At 47.7% G+C, this 17668-nt stretch overlaps 2 protein-coding genes across 2 annotated transcripts; both read left to right on the forward strand.

The window, feature by feature from the left end:
- Positions 1-282: 282 nt before the first annotated feature.
- On the forward strand, positions 283-2068 carry LOC121751704. Its single transcript, XM_042146505.1, has 2 exons — positions 283-927; positions 2060-2068. The coding sequence occupies exons 1-2, from the start codon at positions 283-285 to the stop codon at positions 2066-2068; spliced, it is 654 nt and encodes a 217-aa protein (XP_042002439.1).
- A 5973-nt stretch (positions 2069-8041) lies between these two features.
- Positions 8042-12490, forward strand: LOC121751705. The gene is made up of 6 exons (XM_042146506.1): positions 8042-9022; positions 9164-9392; positions 9996-10258; positions 10466-10518; positions 12026-12086; positions 12461-12490. The coding sequence occupies exons 1-6, from the start codon at positions 8042-8044 to the stop codon at positions 12488-12490; spliced, it is 1617 nt and encodes a 538-aa protein (XP_042002440.1).
- The last annotated feature ends 5178 nt before the right edge of the window (positions 12491-17668 follow it).

Consider the following 17668-nt stretch of genomic DNA (forward strand, 5'->3'; position numbering starts at 1 on the left):
CCTTGGAGGATTTTCCCTCGGATGAGGCCGAGGTTGAGGGGGACAGCGATGACCACCAGGATCATATGATTTGTGAGGTACCGAACACGAGGCTTGAACCCCACGATCCGGTGCTGCAGTACATTGGACCCACTTCCCCTCCCGCAGAGGGTTCATCCAAGAAGGCGAGGCTTTCGGCCTCAGGAGCCTACTGAGTTTCCCATGTCTTCTCACTTCATGATCTGGAATGCCCAGGGGATAGCGAACGCTACTACCCAGGGCACTTTCAAAAATATTATAGATATGTACAGTGTTTTATTTGCCGCGGTGCTTGAGCCACAAACGGATCCCCAGCCTTCTTTCTTTAGTAGGCGATTTGGGTTGCAGTTTAGGTGTTCGAACACAAACGGCAAGATTTGGATCTTCTCTCACAGGGACTGGCAGGTCGAGGTCATTGATGACTCTGAGCAGGTCCTTCACGTCCGAGTTTCTGCTGCGATATTCCCCTTTTCAATCAATCTCTCTGTAGTGTACGCTAAGTGCTCGAGGGAGGGGAGATACGATCTGTGGAATAAGCTCAGGGACATCTCTCTAGCCACTGACGGGGCACCCTGGCTTGTTGGTGGTGACTTCAACATCTTCTTGTTGGGGGAAGAGAGACAGGGCAGCACGACAGACAGGCACAGAGAGATGATGGACTTCGCCGACGCCGTTGCAGACTGCCAGCTACTGGACCCTGGCTTTGATGGCCCACCGTTCACATGGACGAGGAGTGGGCTCTGGGAGAGATTGGACAGAGTTCTTCTTGGGGAGCACTGGACGACCGACTTTGCGGCTACTAGGGTGACTCATTTGCCTAGGATCTCCTCAGATCATGCCCCTTTGCTAGTGCGGTGCCAGCTCACGGCTCAGATTCCGAGGCCTTCGTTTAGGTTTCAGAACATGTGGGTTCGGCATCACACTTTCAGGGATGAGATTGCCAGAGTGTGGATGGCGGAGACGGGCTTCTTCGGCATGCTTAATCTTCAGTTCAAACTCAGCAGAGTTAAGGGTTTTCTCAAGGGATGGAACAGGGAGGTCTTTGGGAACATCTTTGAAAAGCTGAGGGAGGCAGAGGAGGCGGTTGCCGCTGCGCAGGCGGATTACGACGGGGACCCGACAGGAGCCCACAGGAGTGAGCTTAGCCGTTGCACCGCCCTCTACGTACTCCGCACTAGGATGGAGGAGGATTTCTGGAAGCAGAAGGCTGCCATTCGGTGGGCGGCAGAAGGCGAAAGGAACTCCAAATTCTTCCACGGGTGGGTGCGACAGAAGCGGGTGAAGTCCCGGATTCACGCCATTCAGGCAGGAGGACAGACTCTCACGTCGGAGGAGGACATCAGACAGTCGGCGGTTGACTACTTCCAGCGGCTTCTCACGTCAGACGTTGAGCACTTGGAGCAGCCGGACCTTGATCTCTTGCGCGGTCTCCCAGACTCCGTGGACCGCGATGGCCTCTGTGCAGTTCCCGACTACGATGAGGTGAGGGCGGCGGTCTTTGGCATCAGTGGGGACAGCGCCTCGGGACCGGATGGCTTCTCGTCTCTTTTCTTCCAGCACTGTTGGGACATCATAGGAGCAGAGGTGGTGGCAGCAGTGGCAGACTTCTTCTCAGGAGCTCCCATGCCCCGCAGCTTCACGGCCACGACCATCATTCTCTTGCCGAAGAATGCAAGCCCAGCGACCTGGGCAGAGTACAGGCCGATCAGCCTTTGCAACGTGACCAACAAGATCATCTCCAAGATCTTGACATCGCGTTTGGCGCCGCTGCTTCCTCAGGTTGTGGCGCCGAACCAGAGCGGTTTTGTAAAGGGTCGCTTGCTTAGTGATAATGTGCTCTTGGCTCAGGAATTGATTCACGATATCGGCAGGTCGCTCATTCAGAAGGCAAAGTCGCCTAATCTGGCCCTCAAGCTAGATATGGCTAAGGCCTATGATCGAGTGCAGTGGCCTTTCCTCCTCCTGGTGCTTGAGAGGATGGGATTCCCGCCGGGGTGGGTGAGTATGGTCGATCGTTGCATCTCCTCTTGCTGGTTCTCAGTGCTCGTGAACGGGGCTCCGGCAGGTTTCTTTCAGTCTACGAGGGGACTTCGCCAGGGAGATCCGTTATCGCCGTCGCTGTTCGTGCTTGCTGCAGATTATCTTTCGAGGAGCTTGAACAGGCTGGTTGACACACATCCCGATATGGAGTATAGATGTGCTAGGCGCGCGCCGGCCATATCCCATTTGTCTTATGCCGATGACGTTATCATCTTTGTCAGGGCGCACAGACAGTCCGTGGAGAGGCTGGTTCATTGTCTCGAGCACTATTCTGCCGTGTCGGGTCAGATGGTGAACAGGGGAAAGAGTCATTTCTACCTCTTTGAGAAGTTCGACGCTTGGGCGGCTGAGGTGGCAGAGGCGAGTGGATTCCAGCAGGGATTCCTCCCTTTCACCTACCTCGGTGTCCCTATCTATAAGGGGGGGCTGAAGGCCGGCTACCTTTTAGATATCCGACAGAAGATGGTGGACCGGATTCACAGCTGGTCTCACAGACATCTTTCTCTTGGAGGGCGCCTCGCTCTGATCAAGAGCACCCTTGTAACCATCCCTCTTCACATCTTCCAGGTCCTGAAGCCGTATCAGTATTGGATGAGGGAGTTGGAGCAGATCTTGGCCCGGTTCTTTTGGGGCACGGTTGGGGAGCAGAGGAAGATTCACTGGGTTAGCTGGAAGAAGAAGATTTGTCTGCCGTTGGATGAGGGAGGCCTCGGCATCCGTCGTTTCCGCGAGGTCGTCAAAGCTTTCAGCATCAAGCTCTGGTGGAGATTTCTCGCGCAGGATTCACTTTGGGCGCAGTTCACCATGCGCAAGTATTGTTTCCATGCTGGTCGTGCTTTCATTTCTCCTTACTCTGTGCATGATAGTCCTATATGGCATCGTCTCACGGACATTAGGGGTCAGGTTCATGGTATCATTAGGTGGTCCCTCGGCGAAGGGCGGATTAGTTTCTGGGATGACGTGTGGGTCGGGGATCTCCCCCTTAGGACCTATTGTCTGCCTGGGACTGATCTTCCTGCCGCTGAGGTCTCTAGGTTTTGGCGTGATCATACTTGGCATGTTGATAAACTGCATGATTATTTGGCTTTGTATGGTGTGCCTTTGCATGTGTTGGATCTTATCAGGGCTGTTCCGATTGAGGTGGGCAGGCGGGATGTGATGCGATGGAGCCTCACTGGCGATGGCGAGTTCTCGACGGCCTCAGCTTGGGAGCTCATCCGGACACGGTCCCCTAGACATTTCGGACTTCGCATGGTTTGGAATGCTGGGCTGACCCCTACCATCTCTGTCTTCATCTGGCGCCTCCTCCTCCAGAGGCTCCCTGTTGAGTGTTATGTTCAGGCCCGTGGTATCTCTCTTGCATCCAAGTGTCTCTGTTGTGTCTCTCCTATTTCAGTCGAGTCGTTTCAGCATTTGTTTGTGTCGAGTCCTCTGGCGAGATCGGTTTGGGATTACTTTGATGGCTGGTTCCCTTACATCAGCACACACATTCACACGTGCACTGACATTGCACTTAGATTAGGTTTTTGGTGGAGGTCCTCTCACAGGGCCACCGCCTTGCACATTAGTTTCATCATTCCCTGTTTGGTATACTGGTTTATCTGGACGGAGAGGAATAGCTGCAAGCATCGCGGCATTTCTTTTCGTTCTTCACATGTTATTTGGCAGGTTGTTCGGCACCTGCGGATCTTGGTGGCGGCGGGTGTGCTAGTCCCCCTTCATTGGCGCGGTTGCACCCCGGCCGTTGACTTCATGCCTTTGGCTCCTCCTCGGCGGCGAGTTCTGAGGTCCCTGCAAGTGCTTTGGCATCCACCCGACGATCCTTGGGTGAAGCTGAACACCGACGGGGCCTTTACTAGCTCGACGGGACAGGCAGGCGGTGGGGGAGTGGTTCGGGGCTCAGACGGTTCTCTCCTGGGGGCCTTTTGTACGCCTCTCGCAGCTGGGTCGGCCTTCGAGGCGGAGCTATTAGCTCTTCTTCACGGGCTGACACTGGCTATGCAGTTCTCCTCGCATGTCTGGGTCGAGATGGATGCGGCAGCAGTGGTCGCGGTGTTCACTTCAGGACGCAAAGGAGCAGCGGATGTGAGACATCACATGGCCCGCATTCGTACTTTGCTCGCACAGATACAGTTCATGTTCTCTCACATCTTTCGAGAGGGCAACCGACCAGCAGACTTTTTGGCAGGTAGGGGGGTCCAGACCCCTGCCATCACCTTCTTCGATGCGGATTCAGCGCCTCGGTATTTGAAGTCGCTCGTCAGGATGGACCAGTTGGGCTATCCGAACTTCAGATTCAGATATCGAGATGGATGACTACTTCACTTGGTTCGTGGTTTTGATTTATGGTTTTTTTATTTCCTTTGGATTTGGCCCGCTTTTGGCCATCATCCTTGTCCGTTTTATGATGTATAGCTTTGTTATGTTTATTCTCTCTTTAGTTAGATGGTTAGTACCCGGTCTGTGGGGATACCATAGTAGCTTTGTTAGCTCTTGTGTTTTGTATCTCTCGTGCGGACCGAGTCACTTTTGGGCTCGTCTGATGTATGTTCTTTTGGTGATTTTTGATATATACAGGTTGGGGGTCCGCCTTAACCCCCCGCCGTGATGATGTTTGAAGGAAAAAAAAAAAAAAAAAAAAAAAACCCTAAAACCCTGAACCCTGAACCCTAAACCAACCATGTTTTGTTAGTTTTTTTCCGTCCTTTCTGTTCGTAATCGTCTTAGTAGTGTTTCTACCGTTTAGTTTTTGTCTTTGCGTCGAGTTTTTTGCCGGAAATCGGCAGTTTTCGTTTTTTTCCGTCGTCACTTTTTTTGGTCGTCGTCTTCTTTCTCTTTTCCGGCGGATTTTGCCGCCAGTTCGTCGCGTCGAGTCCTGTTCTGGTGTGGGTGGGTTGCGCTGAACCTTTCTACCCAAGTTTTGTGAGTTTTTGTGGTCGTCGGAAAGCTTCAGCATTTCCGGCCATGGCGGATCCGCCGCCGCCGATCCCTGGAACGCAAGCAGACTGGGATAAGAGAGGTGGTCGCTCAATCTCGGAGGAGGAATGGAGGAATTCTTTGGAAAAGATGGAGGAATCAGGGAAGGAAGAGGACGTTGGTGAGTTTCCAGATTGTCCCTCCGACGGCTCGGTGGATGTCGCGGAGGAATTTGAGAAGGAGATGGAGGAGCAACGTCGAGCAGATGAGAAGAATGGGCATTTTGGTGGTCATCGGGATGACATTCTGTCCATGTCCAGTCAGTTCGCAACTCCGGCGACGGAGTCTTCGTTCATCGTTGAACAGTCTACGACGGCGCCATCTAGGGTTTCCTTGGCCACTCACAAAGCTAAGGCCATATCCAACATGTATCTGGCCGATTTTTTGGAAGATGGGAGCGTTGAGGAGAATAGCGAGATTCTTGGAAATCTGGGCAGTTTCAAAACGCCCCATATTCAAATTCAAACCGAAGGAAAAAGGCTGGATTTGGAAAGATTGCATGCGGAAAATAGGGGAAGAATTATGCAAAGTCGTGGAGGCGCGGATCCTGAATTAATTTTGGGAGATATTCGTGAATTTGAAGAGGAGGTAACAGCTGCAAATCAATCCCATTCCTATTTTGGTGGCAGTGGTTTTAATGAGATTGCTGACTCTGATAATTTGGTGATGGCCGAGAATCTTGCAAACTTTAAGGACGTCAGTAATTTGTTTCATGCGGAGGAAAACACTCATTTGGACATGGTGGAGAATCGATCTCTGGTGGTGCAGCAAGTTGGAGAAGCTGCTGTAATTGGGCCTCCTTCGATGGGCCTAAATAATCCCATCCCCCAGCAGGTAAGTGTTCTATCTGGACAAGTCGTTTCCCCCAGCCCAACGCCTCTCTTAAAAAATTCCATGCCTCCCGAAAATCCCCACCAGCCTATTAAACCCAATACACATCAGTCCAGACCCGATAACCAAAATAAAATACAGTCTCATCCTAAATTGCCCGACCCACCTGCCAACGTCAAAAAAACCGCAGCCCAAACCAAAAATAAATCCCAACCACGTTCCCTTTTTAAACTTCCTGCCAAATCAGCCCAAAAGAAGAAAAAATTCCAACCCAAGTCCATTCTCAAAAATAATGAAATAGCAGCGTCCTTGTTCTCTGGAGTTCGAACCAGGCAGCAGATTGCCCAACAAAAATTGCCCCAACGCATTGAAACTGCTCCTCTAGTAGATGAAGAAATGGCAGAATTTCCTCCCTTGCAGTCAGCCGGAAATGGTCAGAAAAAGGCTGCCGGAGCCTCTGCTGTACAAACCAGTCCAGCAGCCATCTCAGTCCCAGCTCCTCATGCTGGACAACCCACCAAAACAGCCCCAACGAACCCAACAAATGTCACTAAAACCGGGCCAGAATCTATGGAAAAGGAAATGAACCGAGAGGGTGCTTCTAATTCTCACCATCATGATCAGCACGAAAACTCCAATGGAGGACAGCCTAACATCCATTTTGGCCGCTCCATGGCTGATGTTCTTCGGTCGGGGCAGCCGGCGGAGGGTCCCATATTGCTTGATCGTGAAAGAGCCGATAAGCGTGGCGAGGTCCGCATTGTCGAGGGTAAACCGTGCTTATTTTTTTCGGCTAATGAAACTTCTATTCTTGCAGGCCGTTTAGGACCTGCCATCGTCGGCAAATTTTCACACTCCATCCCCCCTGCCCACCAAATTCAAAAGGCCTTAGGTAATATCAAATTTGTGGGTGCAATGTCTTGGAATTTTTTGAATGCAATACATATTTTTATACAATTGTCTGATATGCGTGACTATGTGAAATTGTTAAATGGTCCGAATAATTCTCCTGTGTGGTATGTTGAACATCACCCAATGCGTGTTTTTAAATGGACCCCTGATTTTGATCCTTTTTTTGAGATACCTATTGTGGCAATTTGGTGTAACATTCTTGCGTTACCTGTGCACTTATTTGAGGAGTCCTCCTTAATTGCCATTGGTGAGATGCTAGGTAAGCCAGTACAAGTGGATCGTGCCACTATTTCTAGATCACGCGTGTCCTTTGCACGTATTTGTGTTGAGGTTGATTTGTCGAGGCCTATTCCAGAGGAGATAGATATTAACATTGCAGGGAAACACGTGACTTTGAAGGTGAAATGGGATAAGATTCCCCTATATTGTTCCGAGTGCAAGCACGTAGGCCACTCGGCGATGACTTGCTACGCTTCTGGGAAGCGCCCCATGCCTCCTAAGAGGGATTACACGTACGGGCCGCCCGCACAGAACAGACCGACTCCCAACAGAGAGAGCGAGTTGCGACGTGCAGAGCAGCCCCTTGCGGCGACCTCCACGGCTGGTAATCCTACACAGGTCCAGCGGCAGCAGCCTAGCGCGGGAAAGGCTACAGAGAGGCCTCCCCCAGAGGTTAGCCAGCCTCCGTGTCAAGTGAGACGCAGGCAGGAGTTGGCGGTCAGAGAGATGGCCCCCACCTCTGTCTCACACCCTGGGTCTTCTTCCGCAGCCGCAGAGGGTGCACAGGTTGCTGAGGACGACGGTTTCGTCGCCCCTAAGAAGAAGATGAACGCGAAGAATGTTGCTTGTCGACAGAGGTGGCGAGAGAAGCGCCGGGCAGAGAGACGGGCAGCCTCTATCGCAGCAAGGACAGTGTCAGACGGCGAGGGAGAGCATGGCATCGAGGCGGATGAGTCCTCGTCAGAGAGTGAGCGGGGTTCTAGATCGCTCTCTCCTACACTTCGACTTGGGCTCGGGTTCGGCCCCCTAGCGATGGTGTTGCATGACAACAACATGTTCGGAGCCTTGGAGGATTTTCCCTCGGATGATGCTGAGGTTGAGGTAGATAGCGATGACCACCAGGATCATATGATTTGTGAGGTACCGAAGACGAGGCTTGAACTCTCAGATCCGGTGATTCAGTACATAGGACCTCCTTCCCCTCCAGCAGAGGGTACATCGAAGAGGGCGAGGCTATCGGCCTCGGGAGCTCGCTGAGTTTCCAATGTCTAGCCATTTCATGATCTGGAATGCCCAGGGGATAGCGAACGCTACTACCCAAGGCAGTTTCAAGAATATGATCGATATGTATAGTGTGTTGTTTGCCGCAGTGCTTGAGCCTCAGACAGAACCCCAGCCTTCTTTCTTTAGTAGGCGCTTTGGGTTGCAATTTAGGTGCTCGAACACAAACGGCAAGATTTGGATCTTCTCTCACAGGGATTGGCAGGTCGATGTGATCGACGATTCCGAGCAAGTTCTTCATGTCCGAGTTACTGCTGCTTTATTTCCTACTCCAATCTTTCTCTCCGTAGTGTACGCTAAGTGCTCGAGGGAGGGGAGATACGATTTGTGGAATAAGCTCAGGGACATCTCCTTAGCGACTGACGGGGCACCCTGGCTTGTTGGAGGCGACTTCAACATCTTCTTGTTGGAGGAAGAGAGACGGGGCAGTACGACAGATAGGCACGGAGAGATGATGGACTTTGCTGACGCCGTTGCAGACTGCCAGCTCCTGGACCCAGGCTTTGATGGCCCACCTTTTACTTGGACGAGGAGTGGGCTCTGGGAGAGGTTGGACAGAGTCCTTCTAGGGGAGCATTGGACGACAGTCTTTGCAGCTACTAGGGTGACTCACTTGCCTAGGATCTCTTCAGATCATGCCCCTTTGCTCGTGCGATGCCAGCTCACTACCCAGATTCCGAGGCCATCCTTTAGGTTTCACAACATGTGGGTACGGCATCATACTTTCAGGGATGAGATCACCAGAGTGTGGGCGGCGGAGACGGGCTTCTTCGGCATGCTCAATCTTCAGTTCAAACTCAGCAGAGTGAAGAATTTTCTCAAAGGATGGAACAGAGAGGTCTTTGGGAACATCTTCGAGAGGCTGAGGGAGGCAGAGGAGGCAGTTACCGTTGCGCAGGCGGCTTACGACGGGGATCCCACGGGAGCCCATAGGAGTGAGCTCAGCCGATGCACCGCTCTCTATGTACTCTGCACTAGGATGGAGGAGGATTTCTGGAAGCAGAAGGCTGCCATTCGGTGGGCGGCAGAAGGCGAAAGGAATTCCAAATTCTTCCATGGGTGGGTGCGACAGAAGCGGGTGAAGTCACGGATTCACGCCATTCAGGCAGGAGGACAGACTCTCACGTCAGAGGACGATATCAGACAGTCGGCGGTAGGTTTCTTTCAGCAGCTGCTCACGACAGACGTTGAGCAGTTGGGGCAGCCGGACCTTGATCTCTTGAGCAGCCTTCCAGACTCAGTGGACCGCGAGGGCCTCTGTGCAGTCCCGGACTCAGATGAGGTGAGAGCGGCGGTCTTTGGCATCAGTGGAGACAGCGCCTCTGGACCGGATGGTTTCTCGTCCCTGTTCTTCCAGCACTGTTGGGACATCGTTGGAGCAGAGGTGGTGGCAGCAGTGGAGGACTTCTTCTTGGGGGCCCCTATGCCCCGCAGCTTCACAGCCACGACCATCATACTCTTACCGAAGAAGGCAAGCCCGACGACCTGGGCGGAGTACAGGCCGATTAGCCTTTGCAATGTGACCAACAAGATCATCACCAAGATCTTGACATCGCGTTTGGCGCCACTGCTTCCTCTAGTATTGGCGCCGAACCAGAGCGGTTTTGTCAAGGGTCGCTTGCTTAGTGATAATGTGCTCCTGGCTCAGGAATTGATTCATGATATCAGCAGGTCGCTCATTCAGAAGGCTAACTCCCCTAATCTGGCCCTCAAGCTAGATATGGCGAAGGCCTATGATCGAGTGCAGTGGCATTTCCTCCTCATGGTGCTTGAGAGGATGGGATTCCCGCCGGGGTGGGTGAGTATGGTCAGGAGATGTATCTCTTCGTGCTGGTTCTCTGTGCTTGTGAACGGGGCTTCGGCAGGTTTCTTCCACTCTACGAGGGGACTTCGCCAGGGAGATCCGTTATCGCCGTCTTTGTTCGTGCTTGCTGCAGATTATCTGTCGAGGAGCTTGGACAGGCTTGTGGCTACACATCCTGATATGGAGTATAGATGTGCTCGACGCGCGCCGGCCATATCCCATCTGTCTTATGCCGACGACATTGTCATTTTTGTCAGGGCGCACAGACAGTCCGTGGAGAGGCTGGTACATTGTCTTGACCACTATTCTGCCGTGTCGGGCCAGATGGTGAACAAGGGAAAGAGTCACTTCTATCTCTTTCAGAAGTTCAATTCTTGGGCGGCCGAGGTGGCAGAGGTGAGTGGATTCCAGCAGGGATTCCTCCCTTTCACTTACCTGGGAGTGCCTACCTATAAGGGGGGGCTGAAGGCCGACTACCTTTTAGATATCCGACAGAAGATGGTGGACCGGATTCACAGCTGGTCCCACAGACATCTCTCTTTTGGAGGTCGCCTTGCTCTGATCAAGAGCACCCTTGTCACTATCCCTCTTCACATCTTCCAGGTTCTGAAGCCGTTTGAGTACTGGATGAGGGACTTGGAGCAGATCTTGGCCAGGTTCTTTTGGGGCACGGTTGGGGAGCAGAGGAAGATTCACTGGGTTAGCTGGAAGAAGAAGATTTGCTTGCCGTTGGATGAGGGAGGCCTTGGCATCCGTCGTTTTCGTGAGCTCGTCAAAGCTTTCAGCATCAAGCTCTGGTGGAGATTTCTCGCGCAGGATTCACTATGGGCGCAGTTCACCATGCGCAAGTATTGTTTCCATGCTGGTCGTGCCTTCATTTCTCCTTACTCTGTGCATGATAGTCCTATATGGCATCGTCTCACGGACATTAGGGGTCAGGTTCATGGTATCATTAGGTGGTCCCTCGGCGAAGGGCGGATTAGTTTCTGGGATGACGTGTGGGTCGGGGATCTCCCCCTTAGGACCTATTGTCTGCCTGGGACTGATCTTCCTGCCGCTGAGGTCTCTAGGTTTTGGCGTGATCATACTTGGCATGTTGATAAACTGCATGATTATTTGGCTTTGTATGGTGTGCCTTTGCATGTGTTGGATCTTATCAGGGCTGTTCCGATTGAGGTGGGCAGGCGGGATGTGATGCGATGGAGCCTCACTGGCGATGGCGAGTTCTCGACGGCCTCAGCTTGGGAGCTCGTCCGGACACGGTCCCCTAGACATTTCGGACTTCGCATGGTTTGGAATGTTGGGCTGACCCCGACCATTTCTATCTTCATCTGGCGCCTCCTCCTCCAGAGGGTCCCTGTTGAGTGCTATGTTCAGACCCGCGGTATCTCTCTCGCATCCAAGTGTCTGTGTTGTGTCTCTTCTTTTTCAGTCGAGTCTTTTCAGCATTTGTTTGTGTCGAGTCCGTTGGCGAGATCTGTTTGGGACTACTTCGATGGCTGGTTCCCTTATATTAGCACACACATTCACACGTGCACTGATATTGCACTTAGATTAGGTTTTTGGTGGAGGTCCTCTCACAGGGCTCCCACCTTGCACATCAGTTTTATCATTCCTTGCTTGGTATATTGGTTCATTTGGACGGAGAGGAATAGCTGCAAGCACCGCGGCGTTTCTTTTCGTTCTTCCCATGTTATTTGGCAGGTGATTCGGCATTTGCGGATTCTTGTGGCGGCGGGTGTGCTAGTCCCACTTCATTGGCGCGGTTGCACCCCGACTGTCGACTTCATGCCTTCAGTTCCTCCTCGCCGGCGAGTTCTGAGGTCCTTGAGTGTGCTTTGGCATCCACCCGACGATCCTTGGGTGAAGCTGAACACAGATGGGGCATTCTCTACCTCGACGGGACAGGCTGGTGGTGGGGGAGTGGTTCGTGGCTCAGACGGTTCTCTTTTGAGGGCCTTTTGCACGCCCCTTGTAGCTGCGTCGGCCTTCGAGGCGGAGCTTCTAGCTCTTCTTCATGGGTTGACGATGGCTATGGAGTTCTCATCATAGGTTTGGGTCGAGATGGACGCAGCAGCAGTGGTCGCAGTGTTCACTTCGGGACGCATGGGAGCGGCGGACGTGAGACATCACATGGCTCGCATTCGCATTTTGCTCTCACAGATGCAGGTTCGGTTCTCTCACATCCACCGAGAGGGTAACCGGGCAGCAGATTTTCTTGCAGGTAGGGGGGTCCAGACCCCTGCCATCACTTACTATGATTCAGATACAGCGCCTCGGTACTTGAAGTCGCTTGTGAGGATGGACCAGCTGGGCTATCCGAACTTCAGATTCAGATATCGAGATGGATGAGTTTTTATTTTTGTTATGGATTTTGATATGTATTTCTTGTATTTCCTTTGGGCTTGACCACTCCTTGGTCATCGCCCAAGTTATTATGTGCTTTATTAGTTCGTTTGCTAGATGGATAATACCCGGCTTGTGGGGATATCCTAGTAGCTTAGATAAGTTTTTTGATATGTATCTCTTTTTGTGGACCAAGTCACTTTTGGGCTTGGTCAATGTACGACAGTTTATCGTTTGATTTGATATGGACAGGTTGGGGGTCCGCCTAACCCTCCGCCGTAATGGTGTTTGACACAAAAAAAAAAAAAAAAAAAAAGAACCCTGAACGGATGTGAGACATCACATGGCTCGCATTCGTACTTTGCTCGCACAGATACAGTTCATGTTCTCTCACATCTTTCGAGAGGGCAACCGACCAGCAGACTTTTTGGCAGGTAGGGGGGTCCAGACCCCTGCCATCACCTTCTTCGATGCGGATTCAGCGCCTCGGTATTTGAAGTCGCTCGTCAGGATGGACCAGTTGGGCTATCCGAACTTCAGATTCAGATATCGAGATGGATGACTACTTCACTTGGTTCGTGGTTTTGATTTATGGTTTTTTTATTTCCTTTGGATTTGGCCCGCTTTTGGCCATCATCCTTGTCCTTTTTATGATGTATAGCTTTGTTATGTTTATTCTCTCTTTAGTTAGATGGTTAGTACCCGGTCTGTGGGGATACCATAGTAGCTTTGTTAGCTCTTGTGTTTTGTATCTCTCGTGCGGACCGAGTCACTTTTGGGCTCGTCTGATGTATGTTCTTTTGGTGATTTTTGATATATACAGGTTGGGGGTCCGCCTTAACCCCCCGCCGTGATGGTGTTTGAGGAAAAAAAAAAAAAAACCTAAACCCTGAACCCTAAACCCTAAACCCTAAACCCTAAACCCAGCAGGATACCGCATCCAAGCCCCTTGGCCTAGCGGTAAAGGGTGCTGGATACCGCGTCCATCCTGGAGGTCTCGAGTTCGAACCCTGGGTGGCGTAATTTGTCTTTCCTCCTTGTTATAGGAGTTGATTTGTAATTTCCTCCTTCATATATATGATATAAATATATGAAGTTAATTTTTTTTAAAAAAAAAAAAAAAAAAAAAAAACCCAGCAGGATACCGCGTCAATCTTGGAGGTCTCGAGTTCGAACCCTGGGTGGTGTAATTTGTCTTTCCTCCTTGTTATAGGAGTTGATTTGTAATTTCCTCCTTCATATATATGATATAAATATATGAAGTTAATTTAAAAAAAAAAAAAACCCTAAACCCTAAACCCCTAAACCCTAAACCCTGACTGAGGACAGCTCTCCCCCTTAGGACCTATTGTCCGCCCGGGACTGATCTTCCTGCTGCTGAGGTTTCTAGGTTCTGGCATGATCATACTTGGCATGTTGAAAAACTGCATGATTATCTGGCTTTGTATGGTGTGCCTTTGCATGTTTTGGATCTTATCAGGGCTGTCCCGATTGAGGTGGGCAGGCGGGATGTGATGCGATGGAGCCTCACTGGCGATGGCGAGTTCTCGACGGCCTCAGCCTGGGAGCTCATTCGGACACGGTCCCCTAGACATTTCGGACTTCGCATGGTTTGGAATGCTGGGCTGACCCCTACCATCTCTGTCTTCATCTGGCGCCTCCTCCTCCACAGGCTCCCTGTTGAGTGTTATGTTCAGGCCCGTGGTATCTCTCTTGCATCCAAGTGTCTCTGTTGTGTCTCTTCTATTTCAGTCGAGTCGTTTCAGCATTTGTTTGTGTCGAGTCCTCTGGCGAGATCGGTTTGGGATTACTTTGATGGCTGGTTCCCTTACATCAGCACACACATTCACACGTGCACTGACATTGCACTTAGATTAGGTTTTTGGTGGAGGTCCTCTCACAGGGCCACCGCCTTGCACATTAGTTTCATCATTCCCTGTTTGGTATACTGGTTTATCTGGACGGAGAGGAATAGCTGCAAGCATCGCGGCATTTCTTTTCGTTCTTCACATGTTATTTGGCAGGTTGTTCGGCACCTGCGGATCTTGGTGGCGGCGGGGTTTAGGGTTTCCATGTCTTCATTCCCACACGGCATCAAACTGTGATTGATTCAAATCTTCGGCATGATCAAATATTCCATGTACTGTTTGACAATATAAAACAGAAGTGATCATAATACATGCACATAGTCAAATAATACAATCATATATGCAAATAATGCAGAGATTATATCAGGTAATGAACAGACAAATATTCGATGTATTACTTGACAATGTAAAACAACATTGACATGATGCATGAAACATGATATATAATGAATAAAAATAGACAAATAATGAACAGCCTCATTCAATTAATGAGCATAAAACTTTTGCAATCGATATTTCAACTATGACCAACTGCAGTTGCTTGAAGGTTCTACCATTGACTATAATGTGTTCATATAGGCATATAATGCATATATTATGACCAGTAATGCACATACACATATTCCATTTAATCTTCGACAATTAAAAACACCAGATATATGATTCATGATACAGGATTTTGTGATGCATATAAATACTAATATAATGTGCAGATCCATTACAGTAATGAACACACTAACATTGCATTCACTCATAGAATAATGACCAGCAGCAGACAGATAATGGCTACATAAGTTTAATTAATGCACACACTTTGGAAAATAATGTACAAACGCGATTAAACAATGTGGGAATGAAATTTGATAAAACCCAAATATATCAATCACAGAATCAGTCCAACAGTCCAGGTATTCAAAATGCAAATGAAATTGATTCCTCACCCTCTTTCTGCGATTGTTGTGAAACTGACGGACGTCCTCTTTTAGACATTTTGAAATCTGCGCAAGACACCAAACAAACATAACCCTATACGATTTCATCAACAAATTCACGCACTACAACTTTATGGTGATAATCGGGTGAATCGTTGTGTGGGTGGTGTGTTACGTGCGAAAATCGGGGAAAACGCTAGATGAAACTCAGAAAGTAAACTAGTAAATTAACATTCGACAAACCATAACTCCTCTTTGACCGCAGACGAATCTTGCACAAAACCGGAAGGGTTGTTGGTCACTAATGCAGACACCAATTGAAGTTCTAAGAAATCGGGTTGGAGACGAAGCGGGTATAGAGGGCGGTTAGGGTTTTGAAAGGGGTTCAAAATTGGGGAGACGAAGCAGGTAGCGAGATTTTGAGTTAATACGTTTGGAGATGAATGATGTGTAGAATAGAGATAAAGTAGTGGGTATACTCCCCTTAAATTTTGCACATGCCGTTTCTGGAGTTTTTTTAGTATAGAAATTTACCAATTCACCCCCATGATGCACGAAATGCCCCAAATAATGAACTACGGGATAAAATCTATGCTTGTCATCCGGATCGTCCATCCGCCTGATCCAACGCTCCAAATTGAGAAGGAACTTAAATCTAAGGGGAGAAAAGGAGATTAACACTACCCTATATATATATATATATATATATATATATATATATAGGGTTGTGATCAATTGAGATTTTTAGCCTAATTGAGAATTGAGATCCATTATTAGCCACTCATTTTTATTAAATGAGTGGTCTAGAATTTACCACATGGAAAATATTTTTACATTAATTAATTGTGAAAGGGCAGAATGGTAATTTCATCATACATTTTATTTAATAAATATTTTTTATTTTTAAAAAAAAATTAAAAAATTTTTTCGATTTTTTATTTTTTTTATTATTTTTATTTTTTTTGTCAACTACATATACAATTCATGTCAACTACACACATATAATGTCAACTACATATACAATTCATGTCAACTGCACATATATAATGTCAACTACATATACGATTCATATCACCTATACACATATAATGTCAACTATAAGCTGTTGACATTTGATGTGCAGGCTATTGACATTTGATGTGCAGGGCTATTGACATTTGATGTGCAGGCTACACATCGTAGTTGACATAGCGTGAAAATTAAAAAAATTTAAAAAATTTTAAAAAATATTTTTAAAAAATTTTAAAAAAAATAAAAAAATAATTTTTTTTTTAGTTGTTGACATTTTAATACGAGTTGTTGACATTTGATATTCTGGCTATTGAAATGAAATGACGATAATACCCTTAGTTGATATAATCTACTTGTAGTTGACATTTCAAAATGAGTGGCTGAAAATGCATCTCAATTCTCAATTAAGCTAAAAAATCTCAACCTAACAAGACCCTATATATATATATATATATATATATATATATATATTATTCTCCTTTTATTCTTTATATACTTAGATGTTATTCAATTGACATGATTAATTATTATAATATTATTCATCTAGAATTCAATTATGAGATTATTTTAGTTAGAGGAAAGTGATTATGAATAATTATTAGTGGACTATCTATTTAAGATTAAGATGTGAGATTACATTCTATAGCCTCATTTATTATAAAAGGTTTGAAACTAAAAATTAAAGGAAGAAAGAGATCGAAATTTGAAACATAAAATTCTAAAAAAAAAAGAAAATCGAAATTAAATTAAATTGTGTGCAGGTGTTGTGCACCACGTGGTGTGAAAGGCCGTGAGATCAAGTATGTGTTCGAACCACATGTGAACATGTGTGGCCAGTGGCTCAGTCGGCAGCCCGATTCTTCTTGTGCCTCGCCTAAGTCCGACACATTTATATGGCCACTGCAAGTGTTGTAAATCCTAGTTTTATAAAAATGCGATAGAAATTTCAAATTTTATAAAAGTGGTTGAATGTATTTTAATTTATGAATAGCTTTGGAAAAACGGTTCAGTCATTTCACCATCTATCACCGCTCTACTATGGTCTATGCATATATTACAGAATTTCCTAAATGTATTTATATCATTTGAACTCTTTTCCATAGTAATTCAAATAAAAAGATTAAATCAAAGAAGTTACCCAACAAAGAAATAGATAATGGCAAAAAGAAAAGTGAGAATTCGGCATTACTAGAGTTGGTTTTCTATTTTGAAATGTTTCATCATTTCTATTTTTAGCAAAAATTAACGTATCATCTATTTCTCATTTTATTATTGAGTAAAGGCCAAAATTGGTCCTGAACATATAGCCATTTTACGATTTTGGTCCTAAACATTATCTTTTGGATTTTTTGGTCCTGCACATATGGACATTTGATCATTTTGGTCCTGCACATATGGAAATTTGATCATTTTGGTCCTCCGTCAACATTTTCGTTAAAAACTAACGGTCAACATTATCTTTTGGATTTTTTGGTCCTGCACATATGGATATTTGATCATTTTGGTCCTGCACATATGGAATTTTGATCATTTTGGTCCTCCGTCAACGTTTTCATTAAAAACTAAAGGTCAACGGCCGATTTTTGACTAAAACAATGGGTTGGGTCGGGTCGGGTCGTGTTTGGGTCGGGTTTGGGTTACACTTTAAG

Source organism: Salvia splendens, chromosome 10, assembly GCF_004379255.2.
Source record: "Salvia splendens isolate huo1 chromosome 10, SspV2, whole genome shotgun sequence".
NCBI classification, from domain to species: Eukaryota; Viridiplantae; Streptophyta; class Magnoliopsida; order Lamiales; family Lamiaceae; genus Salvia; species Salvia splendens.

Bases quoted from the DNA above. Each gene is read 5' to 3' on its own strand.
- LOC121751704 (XM_042146505.1), top strand. From the start codon at position 283: ATGTACAGTGTTTTATTTGCCGCGGTGCTTGAGCCACAAACGGATCCC.
- LOC121751705 (XM_042146506.1), top strand. From the start codon at position 8,042: ATGTCTAGCCATTTCATGATCTGGAATGCCCAGGGGATAGCGAACGCT. The intron at 10,259-10,465 runs GTGAGTGGATTC...CACATCTTCCAG, and splicing joins GGGCGGCCGAGGTGGCAGAG to GTTCTGAAGCCGTTTGAGTA. The intron at 10,519-12,025 runs GTTCTTTTGGGG...TTGCTCTCACAG, and splicing joins TTGGAGCAGATCTTGGCCAG to ATGCAGGTTCGGTTCTCTCA.